At 37.5% G+C, this 23,369-nt stretch overlaps 1 protein-coding gene across 1 annotated transcript in view; it reads left to right on the forward strand.

Moving 5' to 3' along the window:
- The window catches only part of LOC122747778 (fibroblast activation protein alpha), an 81,071-nt gene that overhangs the window by 34,376 nt on the left and 23,326 nt on the right, over positions 1–23,369 (forward strand). The window contains exons 12-19 of the mRNA XM_043993619.1: positions 2,075–2,179; positions 2,278–2,348; positions 4,464–4,517; positions 7,076–7,200; positions 12,217–12,264; positions 17,523–17,621; positions 18,519–18,588; positions 20,039–20,233. Of these exons, the coding sequence (XP_043849554.1) occupies positions 2,075–2,179; positions 2,278–2,348; positions 4,464–4,517; positions 7,076–7,200; positions 12,217–12,264; positions 17,523–17,621; positions 18,519–18,588; positions 20,039–20,233 (767 nt within the window). The remainder of the gene's footprint in view (positions 1–2,074; positions 2,180–2,277; positions 2,349–4,463; positions 4,518–7,075; positions 7,201–12,216; positions 12,265–17,522; positions 17,622–18,518; positions 18,589–20,038; positions 20,234–23,369) is intronic.

A 23,369-nucleotide genomic window follows, 5' to 3' on the forward strand; every position in this document is an offset into this window, starting at 1 on the left:
CTGAGGCTGTATTTGAACATGGGTCTTCCTCAAGATGTAGCTAGCACTCTGTTCATTATAGTGCCACCTAGCTGCCCCCCAAGCTACTACTGCATAGGCAGCAAATGCAGATTTATTGCTTTTAGCCTCCTAGCTTTGGATTTACTCGGTAGGTGGTAGTCTTAGCATACAAAATGTTATCTGTGGGCCATTTTGTTACTTAGGAGACATTCATTAAAAGCTAACCAGAGGGGGCAGCTAGGTGACAGCTAGGTGGCGTGGTGGATAAAACAGTGGCCCTGGATTCAGGAGGACCTGAGTTCAAATTTGGCCTCAGACACTTGACACTTACTGTGTGACCCTGGGCAAGTCATTGCCCCATCAAAAAAAAAAAGCTAACCAGAGAAGATTTTTTTTTGAGGGGCAATGAGGGTTAAGTGACTTGCCCAGGGTCACACAGCTAGTAAGTGTCAAGTGTCTGAAGCTCGATTTAAACTCAGATACTCCTGAATCCAAGGCCAGTGCTTTATCCACTGCGCCACCTAGCTGCCCCCAAAGATTTTTTTAAGTGAGCTTAAAGACATTTTTTAAAAATCATCTCTGTCTGTTAGTCAGAGGATGAAGCTGAATCTTTGTGTGTGCATGTCTGTGTGTGTGCATATGCATATTTATGTACTTATATCATAGCACATACTATTTCATATTATAAATGAAAAGGTACTTTAGTTGATGTGCCTTAAGAATTTAGCATAAAATTTTTGCTTTGGGATGGATCTTAGAAGTCATTTAATATAAGTGCCTCATTTTATAGTTTATGTTACATTTTACAGATGAGAAAACAGCCCAGGGATGTTAAAGACTTGCTATGGAATTCAGTTATCTAGGTTATCTGTGCCAAGAAGTACCATTTTGTAACTTCTACCCAAGGTGGAACTGTCAGTCTAGGATTCCTGTGAAATGTGATATCTCTCTTGCAAAAGAAATCCTTAATCTATCCCAAAACCCAATAGTTTGGGGGAACCCTTTCATCTACCTATGTCCTATAGTGGTGGGTAATGGGATAAAAAAAGTTCCCAGCAGCCACAATGTAGAGTAAGAGCTGCCCCAGGAAGTTAAAATACCATGGAAAATGTTACCCTACCAGATGACCCTGTGAGAACTATAGCCTGTTTTCTTCAGTATTTTCATGTTTTGGTTTTTTTTGTTGTTGTTTGTTTGTTTTGTTTTATTTGAGGCTGTGTTTCTTTCTTAGCCACGCTAGAAGCACAACAGCCATTCATGGGCCCAGTCCTAATAAAGGAATCTTTAACCTTCTCTGTTTTTCTGACCTGACTGGTTCTCTCATCCTTAGGCAGTCTGGTGGTTCTCCATTTCCATGGGCTCACCATATTGGTTATAGATTTATTGCAGAAGGCCTATTGGTTTTAGCCCTATTGTAGTTCAGAACTTTTTTTTTGCAGGGTAATGGGGGTTAAGTGACTTGCCCAGGGTCACACAGCTTGTAAGTGTTAAGTGTCTGATGCCGGATTTGAACTCAAGTCCTCCTGAATCCAGGGCCGGTGCTTTATCCACTGCACCACCTAGCTTCTCCCAGTTCAGAACTCTTGATCTTTACTCAATCCGCCAGCATCATTCTCCCCGAACAACAGAGACTACAATATCTAGGCTTGTTTTAATGTTCCAAAACTATTTTCATGATGTAATTGCCATAGGCTTGTGACCAGCAAATTAAATGACCTGTAAGCCCTTAATGATAGTTGAGTACCATATTTGTTAGGTAAATGTATTTGAATCTTAAATTCACAACTCAAAGTATCAAAATAGAGGGAACATAACGTCAGGTAATTAAAGTGTCACCAACACAGGTGTTTAACATTTAGCAAGTAAGAGCAAGTTAGTTGTCACATATGACTGACAGCTGAAAAACCATTACAAAAAATTATCTGTATGTGAAAAACTGGACCTCTGATGTTTACCATGGAATACCAGGGAAGGCAATGGATTCTAATGGCTATAAAGCAAGTGCCCATTAATGAAATAGTCTTTATTCCCAGCTCTTTCTGATTTAACCATAATCTCTCTTCGTATCTTTCAGTTCTTTGTCTCAGCACCTGTTTTTGCTTATGACAGCATCTCGTACTACAAAATATTTAGCGATAAGGACGGTTACAAACACATTCACTACATCAATGACACTGTGGTACGTTCCTTCCAAGAACTAGCTCCTCAAAGAGCATTCATCTGAGGCTGCTCAAATAACACCGAGATTTACAGAACATAATGTTTGTCTTTTTATAGGAAAATGCGATACAAATTACAAGTGGCAAATGGGAGGCCATAAACATATTCAAAGTAACGCAGGATTCACTGTGAGTATTCTGTATAGCACGATGTGCGGCTTGTGTTTTTCTTGGTGTTAAGACTGAGCTAAAAATGCTACTGCCTGGTTTCTTTTAGTCTATACCCTTCGGGATTGATTCGTTCCTTGTCATAGTTTAGCATTCTATGGGCAGCTACCATGGAGTCTAAAAACCTCAGAGTTGGAAGGGATTTAAGAGGTCAGTAAGACAAGCTCCTCCTCCTCCTGGGGTATGACTCCTCTCAGCTGGAGCTCAGATAACTGGTCATATAATCTCCACTTGAACACTTCCAATGATGGGGAGCTTATTACTTCAAATGGCAGTTTATTCTATATTTAGACAGGTCTAATTGTTTGGAAGTTATTCCTTCCTGAATCAAAATCTGACTCCTTTTAATTTCAATCGATCAACAAGCATTTAAGTAAGTATTAGCCATGATTTCACACATTGAACCTATCTGAAGCCATATAGAAAAAGCTGTAATTTCATTAAGGTAGTTTTAATTAGAGGCTCTTAGATGCATTGGACCTGGAATCTGGAACACCTGAGATCAAATCCAGCCTTAGACACTCACTAGTTGTGTGACCCTGGGTAAGTCACTTAATCTCTATCTGCTTCAATTTCCTCATCTGTAAAATGTAGCTAATTATCACACCTACCTCCCAGGGTTGTTATAAAGATAAAATGAGATAATATTTGTTTAAAAAAAACACTTTGTAAACCTTTAAGAGCTGTATAAATGCTAGCAATTATTATTTTGTTTTGGGTCTTGATCTTTGTTTTTAAGGTCATGTTCACTCCCTGATTTGGAAACACTTCACCAGTGCAGATCAATAATTTACAGTCTTAGAGAATTAGCTGGGACATTGAGAATTTACATAACTTACCCATGCCCACAAGGCTCAATTGAGACAGAGATAGGTTTTGGACCTAGGTCTTTTTGGCACTAAGGCTGGTCCTCTCCATTTTGCTAGGCTGCCTTTAGAAAAGGGAATATTTTAAAAAGAAATATTCAAGAAATATTCTCTTTCAGAAAGAATGTTTGGTAGGTATCATTTCCCTTTTGATACTTTATAATCTGGGCTAATTGGCCATTATTTCTAGTAACTCCTGGTAATATGGAACTTAAATCATGGGGTAGAGAGAACAAACTATTGCAGACCCAAAGAAGAAAATACATTTGTATGACAATTCCTTCTAAGTGCTGCTGGTTTCCAGATGGCCACCCCCTGACTCCAGCTTTCCCTCTATTTCAAGGGTCCATGGCAGGGGCTTTTCTTAGCTGTTATGAGAATGGGTTGTTCTTCAGCATATTCATTCCATTTTCACTGCCATCTACTTCATTTAGGCCTTTCTTACTACCCACATAGATGACCACAAGTTTATTAACTGGTTTTCTTCTCTGATCTCTTCTATATACCATCAACTATGATAAGACATTTCTTTTATGGTGCCTTCATCAAAAAGCTATAATACCTCTTTGTGGTCTATCAAATCAAGTCCATACTCCTAAGTTTGGTATTCAAGGCTCTCCCCAAACCGGCCCTACCTTGCCTATTCAAATATCTTACACTACTCATTCACATATTATCCTGTACTCCAGTCCAAACAGTCTTCTCACTGCTTATATAAGCCATGCCTTGTGCTTTTGCTCAGTCCATTTCCTGCATCTGAAATATTCTCGCTTTTCCTCCCCATATGTCCACATCCTAGTAATTGTTCAAGTCCAAATTCAAGCCTCACCTCTGCCATCAAGTCTTTCTCTGAGATTCTAACCCACATAGAGCTCTTCCTTCTTTACACTCCTGTACTGCTTATCTGTCCCCTGCAATTGAAGAAGTGATTTGTCTAGGGTCACATTGCTGGGAAGTGTCTGAAATCAGATCTTCCTGACTTCAGGCCTAGCGCTGGGCCACCTCACACTTTGATGGTTCAATAAACACTTCAGAATATTTAAAAGTTTCAGCAGCATCATTATGATATCAATATAACCATATAATTGTACCATATAGGAGCAGAGTTTAAAGAAGATTTTGGTTCATAGAAAACCAAATAAAAATCTGCTTGTACTATGCTATCACTTGCATTACTCTGTACTATTAAAACTTTTTAATATATTCACAGGTTCTATTCTAGTAATGAATTTGAAGACTACCCTGGGAGAAGGAATATTTACAGGTAAAATCTGCTTGATTCTTTTTATTACATACATCCATAGATGTTTGAATAAATCTATGCCAAAAAAGCAGGACAACAAACAATAATTTAAAGGGCAATATGACAAAAAATAATAGATAAGTAACAAGAAAAAATAAACAAGTGTTGGGTGGAGCCATATCATCATAGGGAGAAAAAAATAAAAATAATTCAGCTCAAAATGGTACATTTTCAAAAATAAATAATCTTCAATCAATTAAAAAGTATATTCTGTGCCAAAATGTGCCAAGCAGTGTACTAAGCATTGGGGATAGAGAAATAAAAGTGCCCCTGTTTTCTTTCTTTTTTTTTAGTCAGGCAATTGGGGTTAAGTGACTTGCCCAGGGTCACACAGCTAGTAAGTGTTAAGTGTCTGAGGTCAGATTTGAACTCTGGTACTCCTGACTCCAGGGCCGGTGCTCTATCCACTGCACCACCTAGCTGCCCCAGTGCCCCTATTTTCTAATAGTCTTTGTTGATAATGGAAGAGACAATAATTACACATATAATTATATAAAAATAATGAATTATGGCTCTTGCTTAATCATTGATCCTGTCCCCTCTCTTGGACCTACAGCAGTCAGTGCATGTTTAGAGGGTCCAGAGACAGTCTACAGGGTATGTATATGTTGGGGGCGGGAGAGGGTAGGGAAAGGTAGGTAAGAGTAGGCAAATATTTTTGCAGGGCCCCGTCTATATATAATTTTTTTGTGTGGGGGGTGGGGCAATGAGGGTCAAGCGACTTGCCCAAGGTTGCACAGGCAGTAAGTGTCAAGTGTCTGAGGCCAGATCTGAACTCAGGTACTCCTGAATCCAGGACCAGCGCTCCACCCACTGCACCACCCAGCTGCCCCTGTATATAAATTTGATTTTAAAACGTATTGCAGGGGGCAACTAGGTGGCACAGTGGATAAAATACTGGCCCTGAGTTCAGAAAGACCTGAGTTCAAATCTGTCCTCAAACATTTGTCACTTACTAGCTCTGTGTGATCCTGGGCAAGTCACTTAACCCTCATTGCCCCACCAAAAAAAAAAAAAGTATTGCAAAATTAAAGGCCCTACATTAGGCATATTGATTTACTGATACATATTTAAAATAGGCTGAAAAGAGACATTTCCATATTTGTTTCTTGTCCAATCAATGCACATCTAAATGTTTCTTCAAAGTATCCAGGATTTGGGGCAGCTAAGTGGTACAGGGGATAAAGCATCAGCCCTGGATTCAAGAGGACCTGAGTTCAAATCCAACCTCAGATACTTGACATTTACTAGTTGTGTGACCCTGGGCAAGTCACTTAACCCTCATAGCCCCACAGAAAAAAAAAAGTGTCCAGGATTCAAGGTGCTCTGAGGGGGTGCAGCTCAGTCTTAGCCCTGTGAGAGTTGGTATAATTGACTGTTCTTTGGTCTCAGATCTGTCTCCATGGGTGGACAGGGCTCCCACTTTCAATGTGTAGATCCTAGGGTTAGTGTCATTAGGTATGTAGCTCTACGAGGGGTTCAGGGGCCACTCCCACTACCCACCTACTCTTTTAGCATTGAGGGGGTTTGGATCCCTAATCTGGAGAGCCTCTTATCTTGTTCAGTGTCCCAGAAAGATAGTGGAAGTCAATGAGGTCCCTGGAGGCTCCAGTGGTACCCCACTATGGTCAAGGGTATAGCCTATTCCCCAGTCAGCGGTTGGAAAGGTCTCTGCATAACCAAAGGCCAAAGTCATCAGGTCTTGGAGAAGCTGCTCCTGCTACCCTCCAAAGTCCACTGGGACAAGAGCCCTTCTTGCCAGAGCTTAAAGATATCATTGCCCATTACATGGAGCTAACTTTGGGGGAGGAATAAGGAGAATAAAAGAGAAGATACATCACAAATAAGTCATTATCTGAGCCAAGACACCCCACAGTGAGTGGTGGGAAGCAGAGTAAGGGAGCAAGGGCAGAATCTTCTGATAATTTTCTAATTTTACAGCCTGCCTAGGGCTCTTCTAATCCCACTACCTCATTTTCTGTAGGTTTCTATGCACAAATATAGAACAAGCAAGAATAGCTTTGAACTGATCCTTAAATTGTCTGAGGAGGAGGGATGACAGTCCTTAACTGGTCAACACCCTGAACAGAACAAAAGACCTAAGATCATGGAGAGAGTCACTTCCCTCCCATAAAAGGGATGTCAACTGTCAAAAGGCTTCTGAATACCTGGGTTTGAATCCAATTTCTGATGCTTGCCTATGTGATCATAGACAAAACGTTTCACTTTCCAGGACCTCAGTTCCTTCATATGAAGGAGTTGTTACTAGATGGCCTATGCGTTCCCTTCTAGCTCTCAGTCTATAATCCCATGATCATCAAGGTTTATACTGGTCCAGATACAAATCAGGCTATAGAAAAAAATGTATTGTTTAGAAATTACTAAAAGCCATATTGGCAGTAGAAAATGGAGTGGGTTTGGTGTCTTGATATTTAAATTAGGTGCTTTACATGATGCAATACATTTGGATAAAAACAATTGAAAAACTTTAGTTTCATGTTATTTTAATTTCCTCCTAGAATTAGCATTGGAAGCTATCCTCCAAGGAAACAGTGCCTCACTTGTGTTCTAAGGAAAGAAAGATGCCAATACTATTCAGCAAGTTTCAGCAACTTCGCTAAGTACTATTCACTTATGTGCTATGGTATGTAAAATAACTGGCAAAGCCAAGGGGATTGACCCTGTGTGAAAAGAGTTTTCTGATGGAATGGGTACTGGATTTGGGTTACCCAATGAAGGACTCTAAGCTACTTCCTTACAAGCCTCTAGATGGGTTTTTAACTGATCTTGAAACAAAATGCTTCGGTAACTGTATTTTGATATAATTGGTTTCCTTTGTAATCTTCTTTATTTTATGTATGTAAAATTATGATTCTAAGAAGATGTTCTTAGGCTTCACTAGACTGCCATAGGAGACCATGACCCAGAACAGGTTAAGAACTGCTCTAGAACAGACATCTTTCTTGGATTGTTCTGATTCCAGATTGCCCAAACATGAAAGATAAAACTGTGACCTTGGAAGTTCTGAGAAACCTTCTAGTCTTATATGTATGTGTATATGTTTATTTTAACTGGACCTATAAGAGATTACTTGTCTGGATTCCCAATAGGGAAACTATTCCCTTCAACCAAACAAGCCACAGAAAATCGATGGCATAGGCTGTGTCTACATGATATAAATATTTTCTTGACATATAGCATCTTCTGGCCTGCAATATTTTATTCACACATCACTAATAGCCAGTTTGACAAGCAAAGAAACACATCAGAAAACCCATAAAGAGATTCCCTGAGAAGTTAGATGCTACATGGTTTGAAAAGCAGATAGGAAATTCACATGACACAACAAGCTTCAAGTGAATTCCCAAACTGACTGCTGGGGATTCTTTAACCCTCCAATTGCTTCTCCTTGCATTGATCTATAGTAGGTCTCTTTGAGTTGACCTACAAGTTCCCAAGGACTATGAGGGATGGCATAGTAGATAGAGCACCGAGTCTAGAATCAGGAAGACTGAGTCCAAATTCAGTATCTGACACTTACTAGCTTGTGACTCTGAGCAAGTCGTCTAACCTCTGTTTGCCTCAGTTTCCTCAATTGTAAAATAGGAATAATAATATCACCTATCTCCCAGGATTGTTGTAAGGCTCAAATGAGATAATTGTGTAAAGTGCTTACATACTAGCTGACACACAGTAGGCATTATATAAATGCTTACTGCCTTCTCCCTCTTCCCTTAATAAGGAAACCAAAGAGTAGAACAAGGTGTTTCTCCTGGACATCTGAAAATGGAACCACAGGCTTGCTTGAGAATCTTGGGTTTGCTTTAGTTCCCAGGGTCAATCCATCAGCAAATTTCTATTAAGTGCCTACTATGAGTCAGGTAAGGTGCTAGGTGCTTGGGGGACAAGTATAAATCATAAAATAATCCCTACTAGTATGGTAAAAGACAAATACATATAAAAATATATGCAGCATAAATATAGAGGGAATAAATACAAACATAGACAATACAATTAAATATAAGGGAGTTAGGGAGGGAAGACACTAGCAGTTGAGGAGTATATAGAAGATACTGCTTGAGATGCATCTCAATGGAAGATGTGAGGCAGAAATGAGAAAGACAGGCATGTGAGATGGCCAGTGCAAAGACAGAGATAGAAGGTGGAAGGTTGTGTATGAGAAGCTGAGGCCAATATCCCTGGATCATACGGTATGGGATGAAGACACTACTAACCTACAATGGGCCTCCTCCTAGTCAGTTAAGCCAGAGAAGAGTTGCATACTGTAAATTTAAAGACCATTTTGACTACATGAGAGTAAATAAAAATTCTGCCTCAAAATATTCCCTTCAGTATGACAGAATATGCCAATTTGCATGAAACATTTTCACGAAATAATTGTTTTTTTAAAGTATTTTGGACATTAGACCCAGCTATTCAAAACCATGTCCAATATACTGTGATCTCTCAAGACATACCTTATTTATCTATCCCACCTTATATCTAACATCCTGAAAGAAATGCCTCCTTTTTATGATATTTAGTAAGAGAGGGCAGTGGTCCAGAGTGCTGGACTTGGTGTTAGAAAAGCCTGAGTTCAAATCCCACCTAATAGGACCATGGGCAAGTCATCCTAAATTTATTGATCCTCAATTTCCTCATCTGTAGGATTTTTAGAAAGATCAAATTAGATAAGGTATAAATAAGTGCTCTATAAACTGTAAACTCTTTACATCTTAGCTGTTATAATTCACAGACTCATAGAATTTTAGAGCTATAAGGAATGTTGGATATCATCGAGTCCCACTCCCTCATTTTAAAGATAAGGAAAATTAGTCCAACACAAGTGAACTGACTTACTCACAGTCACTCAACTAGTTAGCGACAGATTGGATTGGATTGGAATCCTAGTCTCGTGACTCCCAGGATAATTATCTTTCCATTTATACCATGTTTGAAAAACATTAGAAAATGGAACATCTAGCTATATCTACACATATATAACACATTTTCATATTACTCCTTTTTTAGTTCACCTTCATATTTATCATTTCTTGTCATGAGAAAACCCTTGTGATGTAGGTAAGGCAAGTATGATTAATTACCTTTTTATATAGATAAGAAAACTTCAGCACAAGGCCACGTAGCAAGTTAGTAACAAAGCCAGGACTAGAACCCAGCGGTCCTAGCTCAGTGCTCTTACCACTACCCACGCTTCCTGTTCAGTATGGTAATTTTATATTTGGCAAAAAAAATGAACCATGTGGAAAGCACCACCTCATCTGGTGTTTTTGCAAATACAGTAAAGTGATTCACTGTGCCAGTGCAGGAAAAACCCATATAGGACTGGAAGTAGATCTAAGAATCATTAAACCTGTAACTTTTACCTGTTCACAAAGATCAGTAAAAGAAATCTAAGTTGAAGGATCCAAGCATGTTGGCAAATCACACTAATAATTAGTTCCAACTATTAGGGCAGGTGGGTGGCACATTGGATAGAGCTTTGGACCTGGAGTCAGAATGACCAGAGTTCAAATATATTCTTAGACCCTTAATAACTGTGTGATCCTGGAGAAGTCACTTAACCCCCTTCAGCCTCAGTTTCCTCATCTGTAAAGTGGAGCTAATATTCACACCCACCTACATCCAAAATTTGTTGTGAGGATAGAATGAGATAACATTAAGTGCTTTTTTTTTTTTGGTAGGGCAATGAGGGTTAAATGACTTGCTCAGGGTCACACAGCTAGTAAGTGTCAAGCGTCTGAGGCCGGATTTGAACTCAGGTATTCCTGAATCTAGGACCAGTGCTTTATCCACTGTGCCACCTAGCTACCCTGATAAAAATGCTTTACATCCTTAAAGTGCTAAATAAATGCTAGCTATTGTCATTATTATTATTATTATTATTATTATCATTATTATTATTTCTGCCATTGGACTGCAAGCTCCCTTAAAGCAGAGACTGTTTTTTTTTTTTATCTTTCTTTGTATCTAGCCCTTAGCACAATAGTAGGCACTTAATAAATGCTACTTGACTGCCTTACTGACCGATAAGAATTAGACACTAACAGCACAAGAACATTCTAAAGAGGGAGCTGCTTCAAGAACTGTGAGTGGAAAAACAGTGCCTTTGTGGCTATGCCTACAGAGATGGAGTCTGTCGGGAGAAGGTGCTATACTGTTTACTAGGTTCTGATCTTTTTACTAATAAGCCACTTAGGGGGGCATCTAGGTGGTGCAGTAGATAAAGCACCGGCCCTGGATTCAGGAGGACCTGAGTTCAAATACGGCCTCAGACACTTGACACTTTCTAGCTGCATGGCCCTGGGCACGTCACTTAACCCTCATTCCCGCCCCCCCCCCAACAAAAAAATAAAAATAAAAACAAAAAAACTAATAATCCACTTACCCTCTCTTTCAGCTTTCTATTTCTCATCTGTAAAGTAGCCTTTGCTTAATAGGGTTGTTCAGGGTTAGTAATAGCTATTGCCTCACAAGGTTGCTGAGAGGGTCACAAGAGATAATCTAAAGATATCTCAAATTGCTATATAAATGTCAACTGTTCTTATGCCCTGCTCCACCCCTCCCAGATTATCAATGGCCTAAAGGACTCTGGAAGAACTTAAGATACTGGTGACATAATTCCATGCTCATGGGTTTTGTGAAGTCTTGCCCCAGTCTTGTAACTTTGAGGTATAATGTTATGCTAATTGCCACAACCCACAGAAATCATACAGAATGAAAATGATAGGCTAGGTTCTAGGAGTTCATGCTTATTTCTTCCTCCCCTAACTGACAAGAAAAAACAACAATCTATTCCAGTTTATCATTTTTAAGAGGGAGAAGGTCTTAAATACACTAAGAAAATCCTATTTATTTCATAGATATCTCCTCCATCCATCCCAAATAGAATTATATTGGCATTTAACCCATGCCCATCTGAAAATATTTATCCAATTAATGTGTTACTCACATAGTATTTTATTGTACAATAAATGAAGGTGGGATATCATTGACCTATTAACATTTATATATCAAAAATGAATTGCTAAATTCTATACATAGTTATTTTCAAATTGACAATCTAGTTTGAAGAATTATAACCTCAATCTGAAAAGTGTATATATTTGAGTGGGAAAATTTCAGATTCCTTTCTGAATTTTATCTTTACATTGAAGAAAAAAAGATGATGAGCTGGACTCACAGAAATTAACCAACTAGGCAGAGAAGCAAGTGTTCCAGAATGAAAATCCATCCCGAGCACTGTTGCGAAGATTATTCAATGTTAGCGTCACCACATAAAAACCATTCATCTTAACCAATATGATATGACACCTTCCCAGAAGCCCATTTGACATTTTTACTTCTGGGGTCACCTCAATAACAGCACCTTAACTCTTAAGGAGTACTCTTGGGAAGTGCATGAAAAGCCACTTTTCTCTCAATCTTATTCTTTGATGGAGCTCTGATCTCATGTGTTGCTTAAATGTATTTTTAAAGGTGATGTTTACTTCTCTGCAGGACAAAAAATAACTGCAAAATGAAAAGATGCCTGCAATCCTGAGACCAACCAAAGTTATTGTCAAATGTCAAAATTTTTGTTTAAAATCGAGCAATTCTTTAAATACAAATCATGTCTTTGTTCTGATTCTGCATATAGGCCCTGGAGTTCCTATTTCCACTCTGTATGATGGCCACACTGATCAAGGTACTTTATTTTACATGTTATATTATGTTATTTACCTTAAGCCTATAGTAGACATATCCCATTGCAAAATGCTACAGTCTAACTTTTTTTTAAATTAAGCACCAATTAAGTGCCAAACACTGTGCTATGGACTGGAAGAGAGTCAAAGTTTAGATAAAATACAATTCCTGGATTCCTAAAAGTTATAACCTGGTTAAAGGATAAGATACAAACCCAGATTAACTATAACATACAGTGATACTTGAACAGTGAAATACAGTTACAAACAAAGTCCTATGAAAGGTCCACGGGGAAAGGATGCCACAGATGAGAGAATCAGGGAAAGTATCATGATGGAGATAGCATTTGAACTGGGCTTTAAAAGCTGAGTAGGAATAAATTCATGAAGGAAAGACAGCGTCAACAACTGGGGAACAATCACTGCTTGAATAAATGCAGAGACAGGAAAATTCAGGGTGTGTTCAGGAGGCAACAAGTCATCTAGTTAGGCCAGACTACAGAGTGCATAAGGAGAAGGAGTCTAAGATAAGACTGAGTAAGATAGTAACAGATTATTAAGGAATTTATATTTCAAATAAAAGAGTTTGAAGTTGTAAAAAATAGGAAACAGAGAGCCTTCAAGATTTTTGAGCAGGGGAGTGATATGACTAGATTGGTGCACAAAGATTAGCCTGGCAGCATTATGAAGGGTGGATTGGGGTAGGGGAGGAGAACAGAATTAGGCATGTTTGTTAGGAAGTTACTGTACTAGTGCCCTTATATAGTCAATCACAGACTGTGGTGTAATAGAAAAAAAAGTACTAGATGTGGAGGTAAGAAGGTCTGGGTTCATATTCCATTTCTGCTACTTACTGCCTTTGTCAATTTGCAAGTCCCTTAGATATATGTAAAATAAGAGATTGAAATGGGTGGTCTCTAAAGTCCCTTGTAGCTCTTAAAATCTATGATCCTATGGAAATAAAATGGTATTCACATGGTGACCGTGGAAAGAAAGAGGAAGAGGATGGATGTGAGAGATAGTGAGGTACAATTAAGAGGACTTCGTGGCTGATGATATAGGAGATGTGAGGGAGAGAGGAGGGAAAGAAAAAACTGAGGTCAGAGCATAAGAATCTAGGTGAACCCTGGTACTACAGAGAGAAATGACCAAGTCAGAAAGAGGAGCAGGCTTAGGGGAAAGAATGAAAGAAGTACTATTAACTAAGAACTTACCATGTGCCAGGCACCATACTAAAGTCTGAGGATACAAATGCAAAACCCAAAAAAACCCTGCCCTCAAGGAGCTTATATTTTAGTAGGGAGAAACCACACACATAAAGTGGCTGTGTCTTTGAAGGATAAAGAAGAATGGTTCAAAGGTTCTAAGGTTGAAACTGATTTGCTAAGTTAGTCCATTAATCAGTAAGGATTTATTAAGTGCTTACTACTTCCAGACACTGTGTATCTGCAGAGCACACACAGGTCTGAAGAAGATATTGGTTTGGATTTGAGGTGCTGGTGGGACATTCAGGTAACTATATAAAGAAGATATCCAGGAATTCTGGAATGTAGAAAACAGACCAATACAGAGTATCCTAAAAATCTTCATACATAAAACTGCATTAAAGGAATACCCCCGTCCCAATATAGATTCAGGAGTCATTTGCCTAGAGGTGGTACCTGAAGATATAGGAATGAATGACTGAATGACATTGGCGAAGGAAAACATATAGAAAGTGAAGAGAAGAGGTCCAAGGACTCCTTGTGGGGAACACTCACCTCAGGTGAGGAAAAAGAAAGAGAAACTAGAGAATTAATACAGTATGTTTCCTCCGAAGCCAAGGGATGAGCTAATTATAAAATAGAAAGGGGGGAGGGACAGTTTCAGATGCTGCAAAGAAGTCAAGTGGGTGAAAGTTATTGAAATAAAGCCCTATAGAATCAGGAAGGCCTGAATTCAAATCCTGTCTCTGACTGTTACTTGCTTGTGTAATCATAAACAAATGACTTAATTTCTCTGGGTTGTAGTTTGCTTGTCTACAGAATAACATTGGACTTAATGCCTTCAGAGTTCCCTTTTAGCATTAAATCTAGAATCCTGTGATCTGGAGATTAATTACTTTTGAGGGAGTAGTTTTAGGAGAACGGTAGAGGTGTAAGCCAGATTTTAGGGGGACAGGGAGAAGAGGGTCAAGAAATAGCAGTATCAGGTACAATTTAGTTCATAGCATAGTGCCTGGCATATAGCAGTGGGCTTCCTAAATGCTTATTAAATTAAATCAAATGCCAAATAATGTCATTTGTCAAGGTTTACCAGACTGAAATGTTGCTTGAATAAATGCAGAGATTAGGACAATTCAGGGTGTGTTCAGGAGACAACAAGTCATCTAGTTAGGCCAGATTACAGAGTGCATGGGGAGAAAAAATCATAGTGACAGATTATTAAAGGACTTAAATTTCAAACAAAAGGGTTTGAAATTTTTAAAAATAGGAAACAGAGAGCCTTCAAGAACCTTTTATTACATAGCTCATGATTACACAAATTTTGAAACACTATAATCCCAATTATTTCCTCTGAAATATAATAAAAGCATAGCATAACAAAGTTAGATAATGTGACCAGTTCGTCAGTCAATAAACCTTTATTAACTGCCTACTATATCCCAGGCACTTTGTTAAATGCTGTGCTAAGCCCCAAAGTATGGACCCCAATCCTAGTATCAATCAAATTAAGGAGTTCCACTGTATGTTCCTTAAAGTTGTTCACAGCTATCATGAGTGTTCTTACTTCCCACAAAGGAAGCCTCATCTGGTTGGCATCCCTACAGAACCCATACTAGACCATAGAAATTAAAAGTAAAATTGGAATTGACTCTAACACAAAATATATTCAATAGTAGGTAAGGGTGTCTAATAGGGACATTTGTGTTTATTTACTTTTTACTTAGGACAGACACATATGTAAGATACATGCACATCCTTGTTTTGTACTTGTCTTCTCTAATTGAATGGGAGAAGGGATTATTTCATCCTTTGTCTTTGTATGCCCAGTGCCTGGAAGATATTTCTTGATTGATTGAAAAGAAATCAAAATTATAGTTTCCCAGGGGGCATACTCTCTGGAACTTACCTATGAAAGTATATGCCAAGAAAAAAAAAGAGAGAAGAAAACAAATGAGGACTTACAACCATTCTCATCTTCAAGGTTGTATTATTAGGCTTATACCAGATACGAAGGGAACTGAACTCCGGTGTTCTTCTCTACAGGAAAACAAAGAGAATTTACCTTTTCCATTTTATTAAATGCAAGAATGAACTTCAAAGCTGGCTTGAAGTATTTACTTTAAACTATAAATGTTCCATAATGCCTCAGTTATGATTTTCGTGGCATCATTTACTAAGCTGTACTGCATAAACCAAAGAGTTTAGGACTTATTTTGAAGTCTAACCAGTGATTCAAAATTTCACATATGTGCAGTGTGGGTTAGAGCATAAATATAGGTGTCTGCGTATCATTTTCTTGTTTGTTTTTGAGGCCAAAGTTGTAGAGATTATCATTCTTTTCAACATCCCATATGCCTTCTGTACCCAGTATGCCTTTTGAGCCAATGGCAACTCCATGTACAGAAGTCATGTTGAGGGGAATGAGAATTTAGAACTTGTGTGTTAAAATTGTGAATTCACACTCCTCTCTAGGTTATATAGCCCATTCTCAAATAATAACTTTTGGAATCACACTGATGTCATTTTCTTGGTTGGTTTAACTAACTCTGAAGTTTAAAATCCAGAAGTTTAATTATTTTTAAATTACCCACAATTCTACCTCCAAATCTTAAGTTTATTTCAAATATCTCAATGGATTTTTGTGCAAACCACCCCTACAATATTCGCATTTGGGGTAAGATTACGTATTGCATGTTTAAGCCAAAGAGGGCTATTTTATCAGAATGTTTGAAGTATACGAAAACTGAGGGCTATAATGGAAGCCTTTTGGCAAACTTAGATATAGTTGCAAATACTCCTCCGGTTCTTAATCCTCAAAGGGAATTTTAAAAAAAGAAACAGCACAAAAACAAAAGCCTACAGGATGTTCTTCTCTTGTGTCAATTGCCATTTTCCATGAGTCATCCAGACCCCCATTTAGAAAATGTGGCTAACTCTGCATAAACAGCTTCCCTAGAAAGCCTAGTTCAGAAGGGGCCATCTATTGCTGGGTACCCATGTATGTATTCCAACAACTTTGCAGGCCTGCAATAGGTCAATGGATTTATTCTGTTTCAAAGTTCAAAAGAGTGAAAGATAAATGATCTCTAGTGGAACAAGTGCCTCTTTTTTAGATTCTTTAAGCTCAAAGACAGAAAGGAAGTCTGTAGCAATTTTTGCCAAGAAATAGAACTTGCAAGAAAGATGTCTTTAGAGAAACATCTTGCAGATGGAAGTTAGCTCTACTTAAATATTTTAACATCAAATTTTCAAGGTTCTTTGATTTCACCAATGTGGCTACTCCTCTCACTGGGTCAGACAGAACCGGTATGGGCCTTAGATAGCTTAATGAATAGCTATGGCTGGAAAAATCCATCCCCTGGCAAATATTCTAATGATGAAGATGCCTATTTGACACTTGGATAGGTTGGGACAGACAACCACATCTGCTGCTTGGCTTATACTTGAAGCCTTTCCTGCTTAGTAAGACTTGCCAGAATCTCCACTCTACTTGGATAACTACTGAGAGCCAAGGGTGACTTCTACCCACAAAGACTGAGTAAAGTATAAAATCCACAAAAGCAATAGTGTGATACTAAGCACATAATAGATGCTTGTTGACTGACTGACTAACTGTTAAATCTTGTGGTAAGCACATAGCAGATCTTTTTAAGTTCCTGAAGTTTAACATCCAGGATCATTTGATTTCCAGTACCTTTTTTAAAGTGGACAGAAGGAGAAAATACAGTCAGTTCATGTCCTTAGGATGCCAGACAAACAGGTGGAAATGCGCACTCCCCACACCCCACCAAAAAGAAAAAAGTCCAAAAAAACAGTACAGTTTGTCCTTCCCCACCTGAAATGTACATAAATGAATACGAGTCTATTTTGGAATAGTTGGGCAGGTGCAGAGATCTGAGTTCTTCAGCATTGTCTTGTCATCATGCAAGTCCTCAAGCACTTTCAGTTCTTAGCATACTGTAAATCCAAAGAGTGGGCCTGGATTCAAGGAAAGGGAATTGTTTTCTTCATGGATAAAGTTAGTCATAATTAACATTTTTATTTTTTTCCCAAAGAAATTAAAATACTTGAAGAAAATAAGGATTTAGAGACGGCTCTGCAAGATATCCAAATGCCCAAAGAGGAAATTAAGAAACTTGAAGTGGATGGAATTAGTAAGACCTTTAAAAATGATAATGTACATATTCACCTCTATTGTTTGTGCGGTCATCACTTGCTTTTTTTATTTTAGCTGTGATAGAAGATATGCACAGTTGGAATACACAGTACACTTTGTGAAATCACTGTTGTGACAACCTTTATAGATTACTAATGATCTTAAAGCATCAGTGAATTGAATTAAATGGAATTCAATATTTAAGTTAAAAATTAATAGTACAGAGACACCTCCCTGGTACTCTCCCTGTGGTCAGCACAGTATTTCAATAAAACTTGGGAAACTAAAAAAAAAAAAAATTAATAGTACATTCTTCTAGGGGCAGCTAGGTGGCGCAGTGGATAAAGCACCAGCCCTGGAGTCAGGAGTACGGGAGTTCAAACCGGCCTCAGACACTTAACACTTACTAGCTGTGTGACCCTAGGCAAGTCACTTAACCCCAATTGCCTCACAAAAAAAACCAACAACAACAACAAAAAATAGTACATTCTTCTATAGTCCCAACTTTCTGTTACTACTTTTTTTAAATCCCTAATTTTAATTTTACTTGATATGACCTGAGAGTACTCATTAATTCCAGTGTCCTATATTAAGGAGCTAGTGGATAGAGTGAGTGCTAGACCTGCTGGCAAGAAGACCTGGGTTCAGAGCCCACTTCCAACACTCTACTACCTGTGTGACTGGTCACTTAACCTCTGTCTGCTTCAGTTTTCTTACCTGTGAAATGGGGATAATAATAGCATCTAACTCCCAGAGTTGTTCTAAGGATAAAATGAGATAATGTGTAGCACTTTGCAGATCATAAAGCAATAAATAAATGTTGGCTATTATTATAACTTGTTATCATAAAAATGTCTTGAGTAATTTGTAAAGAAGCTTTTTGTCTTTTTTTCAGCTTTGTGGTACAAGATGCTTCTTCCTCCTCAATTTGACAGATCAAAGAAGTATCCTCTACTAATTCAGGTGTATGTAGCACTTTATTTTGTTAGACAAATTTCAGTATTGAACATGTTTTCATTGAAGACTTTCATTTAATGAAAAATTAGTAAAGTTCTCTCTTCTTGTTAGCTGTTTGTGTTCATCTTGTTTTCAGAGATTTACCTTGATTCTCCTACAGATGAGAGCAAATAAGGGACTCTATGTGTGATTTTATTGATACAGGGAACTTCAAAGCGAGGAAATATCCTATAATAATGCAGATCTGCACTTTTTCTTCAATATATAGTTTTTAGAGGTTTCTAGAACATTTAGAGGTTAAGTAACTTTGCAAAAGGGGAGTTAGGTAGTATAGTGGAGAGAGTGCCGCATCTAGCGTCAGGAAGATTCATTTTCATCAGTTCAAATCTGGCCTCAGACACTTACTAGCTGTGTAACCCTGGGCAAATCATTTAACCCTGTTTTCTCATTTATAAATCTGGAAAATGAGCTGGAGAAGGAAAGGGCAAAAAAAAAACAACAAATGGGGTCACAAAGAGTGAGATACGATTGAAACAACACAACAACTTTCCCAAGGTTATATAGCTGACTAAGATGTGTCGCAATCAAGACTTGAACCTAACTCTTCCTGGCTTTCCAACCACTACCTTACATTGCCCCTACAGATAAAGTATATCTTTTTTTTAAAATGAATGGGATAGTGTTTGTAATTTTTAGATTGAATTGTTTCTGTTTCCACCGTTGAACCATCCTAATGTAACAACCTGCTGGGTAGATCACACTACCTTAACTATAAAAAGTTTCCTCTGAAAGTATTAGGAGCAATCATATCAGTCTTTTTGAATGGTATACTTTGAGAAGCAGTGTTTTCTAATGTAAAAAGCACTGGGTCTGAAATCAGATGGGTTCTAATCCTGGTTTCAAATCCTGATTTGCCAATTGCTACCTTTGTGAAACCAGTCAAGGACCTTTGTCTCTTTGTGTTCATAAGTCTATAAAATGAAAGGATTGGGCTAGACAACCTCTTGGGTGCCTTTCATATATAAATCTTATGAAATTATTAAACTGTGGAGACTAGAAATGGATGACATCCAACAGAATCATACATACTCCAAATTACTGCTGACCTGTACACAGTGTCCTTAAGACACCATATATTTTTAAATGCATATTTTAGAAAGAAACAGATGGTAAAAAGATACTTCTAAAACTGTATTTTTCTCCTGACATGCTAACCCCATAGGCTTCTACAATTCTTTTTTGGAGAGTGTTGTGTGCTCAAAGGGTTTCCATTTTTGAGCAAAAGTGTGGTCTTTATTTTAATTGTTTCATTTCTAATATAATTTTACTTTTATCATCTCTAGTGCTATTATATTTTTGTTATAAAAAATCATACTGTGTGATAGACATTATAGGAAGTAGATTTCAGTGATAGAAATGAAAGTCAGTAGAAAAAATTAATCTTACCTTTTTATTTAGGTATGGTGGTCCCTGCAGTCAGAGTGTAAGACCCTTATTTGCAGTTAGCTGGATAACATACCTTGCAAGTAAAGAAGACATCGTCATTGCCTTGGTGGATGGACGAGGAACAGCTTTTCAAGGTGACAAATTGCTGCATGCAGTGTATCGGAAGCTGGGAGTTTATGAAGTTGAGGATCAAATATCTGCTGTAAAGTGAGTGCTTTGCCATATGTCTATTAGTAGAGGCTTGATAAGTGTTATTTGCTGATTTTCGTTGCCTCTTTTTGGCCTTCCTGATACGCATTTTTCTAACTCAGCCTGGGCCTGCCACTCACTTTAAAGATGATGAACATTTCTTGCTCGAGATTAGAAAAAAAGATTCCAGGGAAGATAACCAATAAGCACATAACATTTGTTTTATATTGGTGGAAGGACAATGATATCCATCCTACTCTGATGGAAGCAATCTTGTAGATTTCCTATAGTTTGTTAAAGTGATCTCATGAATGACGGAACTGTCATCATTATAACGTCTATTTATAACTATAAAGATGGTCCACAGGAAACCAGAACATCTGATTTCTTTTCAGTCATTTCTAATTCCATGAGAGATAGAAGATAGATATATAGATAGATGGATGGATGGATGTATGGATGTAGAAATTGAGGCTCAAAGTTTTGCCACACTAAAGACTTTTAAAATGGTTTATTGTTGTTGTTAAACCAGTTATCTCTAGGGAATACCATGGCCTTAAAAATATTTTCTGAACCTCTATCTTTGTTTTCAGAAAGCATATTTTCAGAAAACACATATCATTGAAGAGTTAATCTTGGAAAGATAGATGGAGTTTTTAAAATATGCTTCAGAATCTAGTGTTTTCATCCAGACTCATTCCCAAATATAACTTTTGGCTCCTGTATTTTGTCAGAAATATTAAGAAAATAATCATTAGAAACATTATTCAGAAGCACCATGTATAAATATGCATTTATCTCTAGTTTCTGAGTTAATGTCACTGATTCATGTATCGGTAAATATTATTTAAAAAGTCCATTTTTGTATCATTCTCAGTGCCCAGCACAGAGCATTTTACATAGTCCGTGATCAAGGGATATTTTTTGAAAAATAAGAAATTATAACTCACAAAGCTAAGCTAATTTCAATCTTGGTCATATAAATCATACATGGGTGTTACAGCAGAAGACCAATAGCAATTCTATAGCAAGGAAGAGCAATTAAATTTTCTCAAATGAGATAATATATGCACGCTGCCTTGCAAACCTTAAAATTCTTTATAAATGTTAAATATTATTATATCATTATCATGATCATTAGTATTATTATTATCACAGTCAATATTTCATAGTAGATAGATAACCTCAAAGCCAGGAAGACGTATGTTCTAGCCTCACCGCTAACATACTGGCTGTGGTACCTTAGGTAGATCACTTATCTTTTAAGGGTTCTAGGCAATTCTCTAAGACTATAAGATGCAGAAAAGGTACGAACCTCCACCAACTGAGAGTTATATATAGGCAATGGAAATCACAGGTCCTGTCTCCATCTTTATTATTATTCAGTAATATTTTTCATTAGTTTACATTGGCTTGCTAAGAATTTTTAAGTTGTCATTATCATTTTCTTTTTTGCAGTCATGTCTGACTCTTCATGACTTCATTTGGGGTTTTCTTGCAAAGATACTAGAGTGGTTTGCCATTTCCATCTCCAGCTTATTTTACAGATGAGGAAACTAAGGCAAACAGTATTATTAGTTGTTTAGGGTCATACAGCTAGTACATATCTGAGGCCAGATTTTAATTCAGGTCTTTCCGACTCCAGGTCCAGTGATCTATCCACTATACCTCTAAAACAACTCCTTTTAAGTTAGAAGTCCTTAAAGTCATTAATGGCTGCCAGCAAAGGAAAAGCAAAATGCGTGTGTGTGTGTGTGTGTGTGTGTGTGTGTGTGTGTGTGTATTCCACACAAATTGCATTTGATAGGAATAACCTGGGATTAGAAAACATTACACCTATGTCTTAAGTATATTTAAAAAAGAAAAAAATTATCCTTAATATTAAAAAGTATAGAAGATCCTGATTCATTCATTTGTATTTATTCAGCCCTGTTGTGGAAATGAACTTTAACAAATATTCATGTTCACATAAATGATATTCCTCACATAATAAAGATTTTCTTGAATGATAAATGGAAAACTGGTTGGTAAATTAAGTACAGCCAATGCCTGGATACAATACTGAATCCCATTAGATATACCTGGACCTCACCACCTCAGATTCCTTAGATAATCTAAACTTTCATGGCAGTATTTTCCAGCTCTGAAGGCTTACTTTTAATAAGACTATTAACAGTATTAACAATGTTATAACCTTTATTCTATGGTGCATTGTGTGCTTTTTTGTCATTGTGGTTCACATTTTTGTATTCTATCATGCAATGGAAACCAACTTTTGGTTTACAAGTTCCAAATGTCTTGTAATCCTGAGGATTACATTAAAATACAAGGATGAACATTATGTCTCATTTGTAATTCAATAGGATCTTTCCCAAGGTTGGTAGAGCTAAAAACTTACTTGTTTTGGCAGTGTTCCTAGTATTTAAAAAAAAGAAAGGAAAAAAGAAAGAAACACACTCAACCACATGAACAAAATAAACCACATACAAAAAACTTCTTTGAACCATAGGTCATTCCACATTTTGTTTTTTATATATATTTACTTACAACTACAAGTGCAACATGCAAATTGAAGGAGAATGAGTTCTCTGGATGTTGCTCAAGGAATCCTTTGCATCTTCTTGTGTTCCTTGGTTAGTGTGGGCATTAAATGTGAACTCTATGGACCGGTCTTGGTGAAATGTGTTATCTCTGATCAATGGAAGAGCATAGGGTCACAGACCTAGATTTGACAGGGACCATAGAGACTATCCAACCTCCTTCATTTTTAGTATCAAAACCAGTAAAGCACAAATCTCATTGGTTACCATAACAACACCAATTAAGTATTGGGATTCATATACAGATGAGAGTAAGCCTGTCGGCTTAGTTATTGCATATCATTGCTTTCCTCAGTCTTATTGATCCAGAGTCTACAGAAGGCTTAATATCATTCATTACATCTATTCTTTCATTCCTTCATTCAATCACTCAATACATCAACACATTTTTATTAAGTTCTTACTATGTGCAAAGGCATTGTGTTAAGTACTACTGACATAAAGAAAAAGAACAAAAACAACAGTTTGAAAGTAGAAGATAGTGTGACATTGAACTGATTCCCCAAGGGGTTGAAATTTAGGAAGGTAGGGGAAGCTAGGTGGTGCAGTGGATA

The sequence above is a fragment of the Dromiciops gliroides genome, chromosome 3 (genome assembly GCF_019393635.1).
Source record: "Dromiciops gliroides isolate mDroGli1 chromosome 3, mDroGli1.pri, whole genome shotgun sequence".
Lineage (NCBI taxonomy): Eukaryota > Metazoa > Chordata > Mammalia > Microbiotheria > Microbiotheriidae > Dromiciops > Dromiciops gliroides.